At 37.1% G+C, this 12912-nt stretch overlaps 1 protein-coding gene across 2 annotated transcripts in view; it reads right to left on the reverse strand.

Annotated features, from left to right (window-relative positions):
* Positions 1-8525: 8525 nt before the first annotated feature.
* Positions 8526-12912, reverse strand: part of PEX3 (peroxisomal biogenesis factor 3) — a 38406-nt gene continuing 34019 nt past the window's right edge. For both annotated transcript variants that reach the window (XM_036906836.2, XM_036906835.2), the window contains 2 exons: positions 11839-11935; positions 8526-9342 (listed from right to left, as the gene is read on the reverse strand). In XM_036906836.2, the coding sequence (XP_036762731.1) occupies positions 9259-9342; positions 11839-11935 (181 nt within the window). In that variant the 3' untranslated portion in view covers positions 8526-9258. The remainder of the gene's footprint in view (positions 9343-11838; positions 11936-12912) is intronic.

Below are 12912 nucleotides of genomic sequence, written 5' to 3' on the forward strand. Positions count from 1 at the left end.
TATCGGATGTGTCATTTTCAAAGATATTCTCCCATACTGTAGGGTTCCTTTTTGTTCTATTGATCGTGTCTTTTGCTGTACAGAAGCTTTTCAGCTTAATATAGTCCCACTTGTTCATTTTTGCTGTTGTTTTCCTTGCCCGGGGAGATATGTTCAAGAAGAGGTCACACATGTTTATGTCTAAGAGGTTTGTGCCTATGTTTTCTTCCAAGAGTTTAATGGTTTCGTGACTTACATTCAGGTCTTTGATCCATTTTGAGTTTACTTTTGTATATGGGGTTAGACAATGGTCCAGTTTCATTCTCCTACATGTAGCTGTCCAGTTTTGCCAGCACCATCTGTTGAAGAGACTGTCATTTCGCCATTGTATGTCCATGGCTCCTTTATCAAATATTAATTGATCATATATGTCTGGGTTAATGTCTGGATTGTCTAGTCTGTTCCATTGGTCTGTGGCTCTGTTCTTGTGCCAGTACCAAATTGTCTTGATTACTATGGCTTTATAATAGAGCTTGAAGTTGGGGAGTGAGATCCCCCCTACTTTATTCTTCTTTCTCAGGATTGCTTTGGCTATTCGGGGTCTTTGGTGGTTCCATATGAATTTTTGAATTATTTGTTCCAGTTCATTGAAGAATGTTGCTGGTAGTTTCATAGGGATTGCATCAAATCTGTATATTGCTTTGGGCAGGATGGCCATTTTGACGATATTAATTCTTCCTAGCCATGAGCATGGGATGTGTTTCCATCTGTTAGTGTCCCCTTTAGTTTCTTTTAAGAGTGACTTGTAGTTTTCAGAATATAAGTCTTTCACTTCTTTGGTTAGGTTTATTCCTAGGTATTTTATTTTTTTTGATGCAATTGTGAATGGAGTTGTTTTCCTGATTTCTCTTTCTGTTGGTTCATTGTTGGTATATAGGAGAGCCACAGATTTCTGTGTGTTGATTTTGTATCCTGCAACTTTGCTGTATTCCGATATCAGTTCTAGTAGTTTTGGGGTGGAGTCTTTAGGGTTTTTTATGTACAGTATCATGTCATCTGCAAATAGTGACAGTTTGACTTCTTCTTTGCCAATATGGATTCCTTGTATTTTTTTGTTTTGTCTGATTGCTGTGGCTAGGACCGCCAGTACTATGTTAAATAACAGTGGGGAGAGTGGGCATCCCTGTCTAGTTCCCGATCTCAGCAGAAATGCTTTCAGCTTCTCGCTGTTCAATATAATGTTGGCTGTGGGTTTTTCATAGATGGCCTTTATTATGTTGAGGTACTTGCCCTCTATTCCCATTTTGCTGAGAGTTTTTATCATGAATGGATGTTGAACTTTGTCAAATGCTTTTTCAGCATCTATGGAGATGATCATGTGGTTTTTGTCTTTCTTTTTGTTGATGTGGTGGATGATATTGATGGACTTTCGAATGTTGTGCCATCCTTGCATCCCTGGGATGAATCCCACTTGGTCATGGTGTACGATGGTTTTGATGTATTTTTGAATTCGGTTTGCTAAAATTTTGTTGAGTATTTTTGCGTCTACGTTCATCAGGGATATTGGTCTGTAGTTTTCTTTTTTGGTGGGGTCTTTGCCTGGTTTTGGTATTAGGGTGATGTTAGCTTCATAGAATGAGTTTGGGAGTATCCCCTCCTCTTCTATTTCTTGGAAAACTTTAAGGAGAATGGGTATTATGTCTTCCCTGTATGTCTGATAAAATTCCGAGGTAAATCCATCTGGCCTGGGGGTTTTGTTCTTTGGTAGTTTTTTGATTACTGCTTCAATTTCGTTGCTGGTAATTGGTCTGTTTAGATTTTCTGTTTCTTTCTGGGTCAGTCTTGGAAGGTTGTATTTTTCTAGGAAGTTGTCCATTTCTCCTAGGTTTCCCAGCTTGTTAGCATATAGGTTTTCATAGTAGTCTCTAATAATTCTTTGTATTTCTGTGGGGTCCGTCGTGATTTTTCCTTTCTCATTTCTGATACTGTTGATTTGTGTTGACTCTCTTTTCCTCTTAATAAGTCTGGCTAAAGGCTTATCTATTTTGTTTATTTTCTTGAAGAACCAGCTCTTGGTTTCATTGATTTTTGCTATTGTTTTATTCTTCTCAATTTTATTTATTTCTTCTCTGATCTTTATTATGTCCCTCCTTCTGCTGACCTTAGGCCTCATCTGTTCTTCTTTTTCCAATTTCGATAGTTGTGACATTAGACCGTTCATTTGGGATTGCTCTTCCTTTCTTAAATATGCTTGGATTGCTATATACTTTCCTCTTAAGACTGCTTTTGCTGTGTCCCACAGAAGTTGGGGCTTAGTGTTGTTGTTGTCATTTGTTTCCATATATTGCTGGATCTCCATTTTGATTTGGTCATTGATCCATTGATTATTTAGGAGCGTGTTGTTTAGCCTCCATGTGTTTGTGAGCCTTTTTGCTTTCTTTGAACAGTTTATTTCTAGTTTAATGCCTTTGTGGTCTGAGAAGTTGGTTGGTAGGGTTTCAATCTTTTGGAATTTACTGAGGCTCTTTTTGTGTCCTAGTATGTGGTCTATTCTGGAGAATGTTCCATGTGCACTTGAGAAGAATGTGTATCCTGTTGCTTTTGGATGTAGAGTTCTGTAGATGTCTCTTAGGTCCATCTGTTCTAGTGTGTTGTTCAGTGCCTCTGTGTCCTTACTTATTTTCTGTCTGGTGGATCTGTCCTTTGGAGTGAGTGGTGTGTTGAAGTCTCCTAGAATGAATGCATTGAATTCTATTTCCTCCTTTAGTTCTATTAATATTTGTTTCAGGTATGTTGGTGCTCCTGTATTGGGTGCATATATATTTATAATGGTTATATCCTCTTGATGGACTGAGCCCTTTATCATTATGTAGTGTCCTTCTTTGTCTTTTGTTACTTTCTTTATTTTGAAGTCTGTTTTGTCTGATACCAGAATTGCAACACCTGCTTTCTTCTCTCTGTTGTTTGCTTGAAATATCTTTTTCCATCCCTTGACTTTAAGTCTGTGCACGTCTTTGGGTTTGAGGTGAGTCTCTTGTAAGCAGCATATGGATGGATCTTGCTTTTTTATCCATTCTATTACTCTGTGTCTTTTGATTGGTGCATTCAGTCCATTTACATTTAGGGTGATTATTGAAAGGTATGAATTTATTGCCATTGCAGGCTTTAAGTTTGTGGTTACCAATGGTTTAGGGTTAGCTTCTTTACTATCTTACTGTCTAACTTAACTCGCTTGTTGAGCTATTATAAACACAGTCTGATGATTCTTTATTTCTCTCCCTTCTTATTCCTCCTCCTCCCTTCTTCATATGTTGGGTGTTTTGTTGTGTGCTCTTTTTAGGAGTGCTCCCATCTAGAGCAGTCCCTGTAGGATGCCCTGTAGAGGTGGTTTGTGGGAGGCAAATTCCCTCAACTTTTGCTTGTCTGGGAATTGTTTAATCCCTCCTTCATATTTAAATGATATTCGTGCTGGATACAGTAGTCTTGGTTCGAGGCCCTTCTGTTTCATTGCATTAAGTATATCATGCCATTCTCTTCTGGCCTGTAGGGTTTCTGTTGAGAAGTCTGATGATAGCCTGATGGGTTTTCCTTTGTAGGTAACCTTTTTTTTCTCTCTGGCTGCCTTTAATACTTTGTCCTTGTCTTTGATCTTTGCCATTTTAATTATTATGTGTCTTGATGTTGCCCTCCTTGGATCCCTTGTCATGGGAGTTCTGTGTACCTCTGTGGTCTGAGAGGCCATTTCTTCCCCTAGTTTGGGGAAATTTTCAGCAATTATTTCTTCAAAGACATTTTCTATCCCCTTTTCTCTCTCTACTTCTTCTGGAATACCTATGATTCTTATATTGTTCCTTTTCATTTGGTCACTCAGCTCTCTTAAAATTCTTTCATTCCTGGAGATCCTTTTATCTCTCTCTGCATCAGCTTCTCTGCGTTCCTGTTCTCTGTTTTCTAGTCCATTAATGGTCTCTTGCATCTCGTCCATTCTGTTTTGAAGTCCTTCCAGAGCTTGTTTTATTTCTGAATTCTCCTTCCTTAGTTCTTGCATATTTCTCTGCAAGTCCATCAGCATGGTTATGACTTTTGTTTTGAATTCTTTTTCAGGAAGACTGGCTAAATCTATCTCCCCGGATTCCTTCTCAGGGGAAGATGTAGCAGATGCTGAAGCTGTCTGGGTTAGTCTTGTCTGGATCATATTTTTTTGCCTTTTCATGTTGACAGGTGCTATTGACTGTCAGCTGGGAGGGCCAAAATTTTCACTTGCTACTGGCCTTTCTTTACTGGGACAGCTGCGACCCCTAGTGGCTTGTGTTGGGTAATTGCGTGTAGAGTGGGTCTTTGTGTCTTGCCCGGCCGGAAGGGAGAAATTTCCCTTTCTGTGGGCGGAATTTGTCTCAGGCTGCTTCTCTGCTTTCGCAGCGCCCGGTGGGGTGATGGATGGGGGGGCTGCTTGACTGTTTGCCTCCGTGAGGGGTCTCAGAGCTGTTGTCCAGGGGGTTAGTGCACCCGGTTTTCCCTGTAATTTCCAGCTGCTGTACTGTGACCTGGGTTGTTTCCGTCAAGCTGTTAAGTCCCTGTCCCTTTAAGACTTTCAAAAAGCCCCCGCTTTTCTTTGTCACAGGGGCATCAGCTTCGGCACCCGCTCAGAGGTCTTACTCCCTGTTCCCCCGGTATCCAGGGCCCCCTGGGCACGTACTGTGTCTGCGCTCTGGCCCGGATGGCTGGGGCTGGGTGTTCAGCAGTCCTGGGCTCCGTCTCCCTCCCGCTCTGCCTATTCTTCTCCCGCCGGGGGCTGGGGGGAGGGGCGCTCGGGTCCCGCCGGGCCGGGGCTTGTATCTTACCCCCTTTACGAGGCGCTGGGTTCTCGCTGGTGTAGCTGCAGTCTGGCCACTGTCCTGCGTCTTCTGGTCTCTCTTTTAGGGCTAGTTGTGTTTGTTGTATTTTCAAAAGTATATATGTTTTTGGGAGGAGATTCCCACTGTCCTACTCACGCCGCCATGTTGGCTCCGCCTCCTCATTTCCTATTTTTAAACCAGTAAATTAATTTCCTTTTCCCAAGAGTTACTAGTAAGTATAAAATTGCCTTACTTGACTAATTTCACTGAGCATAATACCCTCTAGCTCCATCCATGTTGTTGCAAATGGTAGGACTTGTTATCCTTATGGCTGAATAATATTCCACTGTGTATATGTACTACATCTTCTTTATCCATTCATCTACTGATGGACACTTAGGTTGCTTTCATTTCTTGGCTATTGTAAATAGTGCTGCAACATAAGGGGGCATATGTCTTTTTCAAACTGTGCTCCTGCATTCTTAGGGTAAATTCCTAGGAGTGGAATTCCTGGGTGAAATGGTATTTCTATTTTGAGTTTTTTGAGGACCCTCCATACTGCTTTGCATAATGGTTGAACTAATTTACATTCCCACCAGCAGTGTAGGAGGGTTCCCCTTTCTCCACATCCTCACCAACATTTGTTGTTTTTTGTCTTTTGGATGTTAGCCATCCCAACTGGTGTGAGGTGATATCTCATTGTGGTTTTAATTTGCATTTCTCTGATGATTAGCGATGTGGAGCATCTTTTCATGTGCCTGTTGGCCATCTGAATTTCTTCAAAAATGCTAATCATGCATGCTCTATGGAATAAAAAAGTGGAGATATGGTACTACAACATAAAAATGGATTGGAGGTAAGAAATAGGCATGCATTACAAAAAAAGAAATAGTAGAAATTAAGTATCACCCAGAAAAAGTGAAGAAAGGTAGAAATAAAATGGAAAAAATACCCAACCCCTATTAAATATTGTCATCTCAAAGATTTACTTTTAAGTGGCAAAATTTTAATACAGGATTGTATTTCATTCTCACTAAAAATACATCGATAAAGCACTTCAGTATAAAAAAGAAATTGCCTTACTTGAATTTAGAAACTCTGACTTGTCTTTAATGACTAGAGACATATCAAAGGCAAGCCAAACTAGATTATTAGAGAACAGCTAGACATCGGCATCATTTTAAATATGAATATCACTTTTAAGATTCTATCTCATATTCTTATGAATGCTGTATTGAACTAGCACAGTTATTTTAAAAGGTCAGGCTCTCAAATATGAACAAGACATGTTTTGCCTTTTGTTCACTTCAAATTTTTAAGTAAAAGACTTGGTTAGCTAAAAGTCTTCCTAACTTCCAAACAAATAAATGCTCAGATTAAATTTTTATATATATACATAACAACAAACACACCTGTACAAGTTTGAAGGAAAAAAAGTAGCTTTCAAGTACTCTCCATTTAACCAACTCACTAGATGAACTGATGCTCTCCATTCCTTGGAAAAGCATGTTGACTGATGCTAGGGTTAAGCTGCAGGCTCGTAGGCTTCTCTCTGGCACACCCTTCACTTTGATTTCTCCTTGCTGCAATGTATGTGTACCAAGGGTTAGTTGAGTGTGTTACTGTACTGGGTTGAATAGCATTCCCCAATAAATCATGTCCACTTGGAAGCTCAGGATGTGATCTTACTTGGAAATAGTGTAAATAGTGTCTTGCAGATGTAATTAAGGTATTACAGTCATACTGAATGTGGGAAGGACCTAAATGAGCTCATTCTTAGAAACCCCCCCCCCCCCCCCACAGAATAAAAGACCACGTGAAGACAGAGGCAGACCTTGGAGTTAGGCTATTACAATCCAAGGAACACCTAGGGCCACCAGACGCTGGAAGAGTCAAGGAAGAATTGGAGAGATGCTTCCCCAGAGCCTTCAGAGGGAGCAGGGCCCTGCTAACACCTTGGTTTTGGACCTCTATGGGCCAAAAAGGTGAGAGAGTAAATTTCTGTTGTTTTAAGCCACCCAGTTAGTGGTAATTTGTTATGGAAGCTCTATGAAACAAAGTTACAACACTGATTTTACCATTTGAACTTTGTATCATGACTATATAGATTGATGGCATGAGTGTGAAGAGTTGAAGTTTCTGTGAAAATAAAGTGTAATACTTTGGAAAGACTAGATTAAAATGTGTTGCTTTAAAAAAATTAAGGTTAATTGTGGGCAAAACAGTTCTAAAAGATTGGGGGGAAATATAGTGAAAATCTATTAATTCTGTATCCCTGGTTCATGACTATGTAATGTAATGCATGTGATTTGTAGAATAAAGGCAATTAGAACACCTAAAAACCAACCTATACTGAAAATTCAGGTAGAAAAGGCCTGGATCCTATAGTAAATAATGGGCAAATAAAGCATATTTATATTTTATGTTGAAATGTTGAAGAACACATATGCCATTAAAAAAAAAAGATACCCTGCTTTAAATGACTTTTTGGGTTAACCAAATGTGGATAAAGTGAAGGTTCCTATGGCCAGGATTCTCACTTGGCCCTGGTCGGCTAGCTCACTACACATGTAGGCAATACGTTGCTACTGATTCTATGTAAGGAGCTCCATGTGACACGGTGGCATGGCCTCATGGCTGCAGGAGAGCATAGGCTGGAGTGGTGGCAGCACTGAGGACAGAGACTGAGATAGCTGCGGGGGCAGAGAGGCCCAGAGGCAGAGACTGGCTTGCTGCATGCAGACTGGCTCTGAGTGGGCAGGTTTCTAGTGATCGACCTGCCACCGTGGAAATAAAGTTGGGTAAAAACCCTTTCACCCCAAGAACATTCCATTGTCATTTTTTGGTCTCACTGAATCCATAGTGAACTTGCCTGGGGCATTGGTAAGACACCAAACAACTAAGGGTTCCAGACAAAAGGGCTCCTTATGTATTATTAGAAGACAAAGTTGTAATGGCTAAGGCCAATTAGCTTCAAATACATGTGGTTTTTACCTTGTCATCTCTTCAACTGCACAACTCTACAGATGCAGATGATTCTACTTGATAATTTTCAGCTGATCAGATTTCTGTCCTTACAAGGCCACACCTGTTCAGTCTCAAATTTTCCTTGAATGAAATCCAGGGTTAATATTGCTTGAAGAGATGCATGCCCTATTATTCACACATTCACTAATTTTTCAAAATGTAGTTTTTCTGAAATCCTGTTAGAAAAAACATTAGTTTGTCAAATTTTGAAAAGCAGCATTTGCCCTCCTCTCTACCTCTACATCTTTTTTTTTTTTTTTTCTTTTTAAAACATGCCAGACACAGACTCTCTAGCACCTGGCTTCGGGCCTAACCTGGCCTTAGAAGAGACTTCACAGTCGTTTTCTACCCTCTACTACTTGGTTAAATGTTATGTTGGAGGAACATAGAATGATTTTACTTTCTTAATATTATAGAAAATATATCTAATATAGTGGTAATACATAATGATTCATGTTTCCTCACTGATTGCCTGTATAAATATTGAACTATAGATTTACTAGAGTTAGTGAATTTTATCTTTTCAGAAGGAAATACTATTTATTTTTTCTGAACAAAAGAAAGCATAAATTATATTACCAGTTAAAATGAAACTTTACAACTAGCATCCTCTCCCCAAATAATAGCAAAAATGCTATGGGACAAATAAATTAATGGCTGTAAAGTATTCACTCAACAAAACCATATTTTAACAAAATATTTTATTGCAATAAGATATTCACTGTGCTCAAAATCAATACAAAGTTAAGTTATTAAAATTATTTATATACAAATGAATGAAACTATGCAGTTAACAATAGCTGTGAGTAGCATCAACACAATTTTAGCCTCTATATCAATAACTTTTAAAGAATAGTAACAAAAAACCTGCTGATCATGGCTGCTAAATTCACTTATTTCCATAATGAGTGAAGTCTTCCATCAGATAATTTAAAATAAATAATTTATTCCTTTGAAGAGTAACTGGAGAAAAGTCTCATTCACTCCTGTACACTACAGTCCTGTTAACTTTGATTGAATAACATTATTTTCCAAATTTCACACCTATTTCCCAGATTCTTCCTCAGTGTTAATGTCAAAGTATACTACATCTTATATTAAAAAAAAATGTATCTATATTAGATTTTAGTTAATTTGGAACTAATATCCATGGTGTTACAAATTATTAACAATTTTGATATTTGCACTGTGTACACTCATATATGCCTGCAAAATTAGCTAATTTGTTGATGACTTAAAAAAATATTAAAATGCCAAGTAACTCTTATTTCATTGGGAAATGAAGAGTTTGGTTAAGAATATATTTTTATTAGGCATTTTGATAACAAATCATTACCCTATATATAGTTGGATTTATTCAGTGTATTTTTAAAAGTAAATGAATCCTACTGTAGTTTTTCTTGAAGGATAAAAAATATCATTTCTCCAGTTGTTGAGGAGTACTAAAAGCTTCATACACATTAGCAGCAAAGTCTTTCACTTGTTCCATCATCAACAGATCCTAGCAAAGATAACAATAAAACATAACAGTTTGTAAAAGTCTTTCACTTGTTCCATCATCAACAAATCCTAGCAAAGATAACAATAAAACATAACAGTTTGTAAAAGTGTAGATAACTTTGAATTCTTTCCTGCAATCAGCAATGCAATTAATTTAACTCTAAGTTTTGAGGTGTTACCGCCCAAAAGAAAAGCATTTAATAAAAGGAGTATTTTTTCTTTTAATAAATTCTAGGAGGCATTTATTGTTGAGGTTCTTCAAAGAGGGATGGTGGCTATGGTAAGTATTTAAGTGTGACTATGAGTTGACCCAAAATAGTCTTCAAATGGACTTTTTTGTTGTGTCAAGTGCTAGACAAGTATTTGTTGAATAAATGATTATAATACTAAAGATACAAGTCTAGATAGAGATCCTTTTGCTAGAAGCTGCCATTATGTGGTTAAGATCTATTACTTTCTGGAAGATCTAACATAGGATATACATAGTACGTCACATATACACACATAAATAAACCACACACACATAGACTTTAGAACAAAGGTTCTTAAGGGGTTTGTGAATGTAAAGATATGGAAAAAATTACATTTTATTTTCATTAACTTTTAACTAAAATCTAGCATTTCCTTCAATTATGAAATTAGGCCCTACACTGTGACAGTATTAGAAGCCTGTGAATTTGTCTTCAGTAGAAATCAGAAATTTTCATATCATGTGATAGTTGTGGAACTTATATGAACTGCCATGAAATCCTATTATTTAATGCATGAACAAAGAAGCAGGATTGCTATGTCATAAGTTTAATTTTAAAAAGTATTTTGAAAACTATACAATTGGTTTTCTTTAAAACCTATGTATTTTACAGTATGCATTTAGACATTATTCTGAGAAGGGGTCCCTAGGCTTCAGCAGGTTGTGAAAGGATCCACAACACTGGATCAGTTAACTGGCCCCTGTGAGCATCAGAGAAACAGGAAGTGAACTGTCTTTTCGTTTGTAATTTCTAAGTATTGGAAGAGGCAGCTGAACTACAGGTATGTCTTGATCTCAACAAATTCATGGTTACAGTCTCTGAAGATCACTTGGTATTTTAACTCATAGAAATTATAGTTTAAAAGACTGGTGGAAATCTTGCCAATCAATGCAGTATATACATTTAATCTATACTCAGTCACACTAAAAATATTTTCTAAACACTAATATCAATGATGTTTTGCTAGATTGAAACATTTTGTTTTCGTTATCAGTCATGCAGATATTAATGTAGTACGTAAACTACTTAAGCATTAAAGCTGTGGTAGTATATTACATTTGGCTGTATTTACCATTGAAAAATCTGTCAAGATGAACAGCTTACTGATGAAGCCAGAGACTTTCATGAAAGAAGAGAAATGTAAAGTTAAGGTTTAAGTGCTAGAAATTACAACTGTTTTTTTTCCATCTGGTATACATGTAAATATTAAAATTTAACTGCAAATTTAAAACAAAGTAAAGTTTTAATTAAAAAAAACTGAGCTTAAATTAAGCTTAAAATGAAGTGAAATGAGATGAGCCTTATTCACCCTTCCTCCTGCAATATGATGCCCATGTTTCATGGTGAGGACGATGACACAGAAGACTGAGGGCACAGTGAGGGAAAAGCAGCATGTAAGTGAGAAGCTAATGGCACTATGCAGAGAAAGGAACAAATGCAACCGGTAGTCTCAGTGCTGGTCACATTACTGAGTAGAAGTTATGCAAAAGATATGCTGCTAACCGGCCTGAGACAAATGATAGTGAGAAGACGCCATCTTTACCCTGAGGCTGAGGGTCTTCTCTCACTGCCTGTTCCTGGAGTAGTTTGGAATTGAGGTGCACTGCAAGTCGTTTTTTATGTCTGAGAGTTTCCAAGTTTGCAAATAACTCAGAAAAAAAATTATGTGGATTCAAAGATATTCTTTGAAGACTGTAGTAACATCAGTCTTGCTTAATGCAATCCAAAATGCTTTCCTAAAAAAGCATGGAATTAAAGGTAGTCTAGTCAAAATTTAAATAACTCACTGTCTATGGAACTTTAAGTGAGCAGATTATTGATGAACTATTAGTAATTACACTTATTACTAAAATGCTTTACTTCTTCACAAAAATCTTTGTTTCCCTCAAAATTTGAGGAACCAGAACATTGATTTGTCCTCAGACTCAATCTTACTACTAGCAAAACTTCATGTAAAACATTAGCACTATAAATTCAACTGACTACTAGAGTATATCTGAACTAAAATGCAGTCTAACCTAGCAGCTCTTGGACTAGAACATGAAGAAAGATATTCTCAACCTCGTAAATTTGCCATGAGGCATCATTACTCCTTGGGGGCATCCTACCACACTCTATATGTGGCTTCAAGTTTTTGTTTTCTTTCAACAAATATAACAGGAGGAAAGTGTAATTTTATGTCAGACAAACATGACCATAACCCCAAATACAATGGTTTTAATAATAATCCCAAGTTTTCTTCTTACCTGAACAAAATGACTAGGTGTTTCACTGCAAACTGAATGGATCTGTCCATTTATTATTGGAATTATCTTAGCTAAAGGCAGGCTGACACTGGAAAGACTGAAAAATCATTACAGTAATAATTATTTTCTCAACTATCTTATAGGAATTTAACATTTTAATTATAAAAGCAATATAAAGGTCCTTGAAGAATACTTAAAGAAATATTAAGGAAAAAATAAAAATCAACATAATTCTATAGAAATAACTATAATTGGTAACTGACATCATGGTTAGATTGTAATTTTTTACATTACCTATGCTGTTTTTTTATTACAAAACTGTAACCTCTGAAACAATACTGTTTGGCATTTTTATTAATGTTATAAGCATTTCCCCTTCTTATTAAATATTCTTCCAGTTTCTGTCTGCTTTAAATGATTATATAGTAATCTATCTTTTAGCTATGATAATTGTATCACTGGCTCTCTGGAGTTGGGCACTTAAGTTTTTGTCTAATTTTCTTTAATATAAATTACTCTTTGTATTAACATGGAGTTACTGAGCCAATGAGTATGAATGTTTTAAAGTTTATAAGGTATACTGCCAGATGCCCTCCGCTTCACCAACAGTGAGGATACCTGCTCCATAATTAGTCTTCTTTCTGCGTCAAATTATCTTTTAAAAAAATCTTTATGTCTGAGTGCTGAAAATGGTATCTCGGTTTTAGTCTGTATTTCTCTTAATTACTAGCAATGTTGAATGTTTCTTCCCCCTGCTTCATGAACTACACCATTATCTATCTGGCAGTGTAAGCACGAAACCTGAGTAATTATGCTTGGCACTTCTTTCTCCCACCTGTCCTCCACAATTTTAAATATTTTCTTAGTGTGTCTACTTCTCCCGCTTCCCAAACCTAGTCCAGGCTAAGCATTATCTCTTGTCTGGACTACAGCACTGGACCTTCTAACTTTTAAGTGCTTAATAAACATTTGTTGAGAAAATGAGTACATGTTATGTGTGATTATATATGATAGAACGACTGTTAAGTGATGAAACTAATTTTTGTGTGTGGGTTATAGACAAGTTTATTACAT

The sequence above is a fragment of the Manis pentadactyla genome, chromosome 12 (assembly GCF_030020395.1).
Source record: "Manis pentadactyla isolate mManPen7 chromosome 12, mManPen7.hap1, whole genome shotgun sequence".
Taxonomy (NCBI): domain Eukaryota; kingdom Metazoa; phylum Chordata; class Mammalia; order Pholidota; family Manidae; genus Manis; species Manis pentadactyla.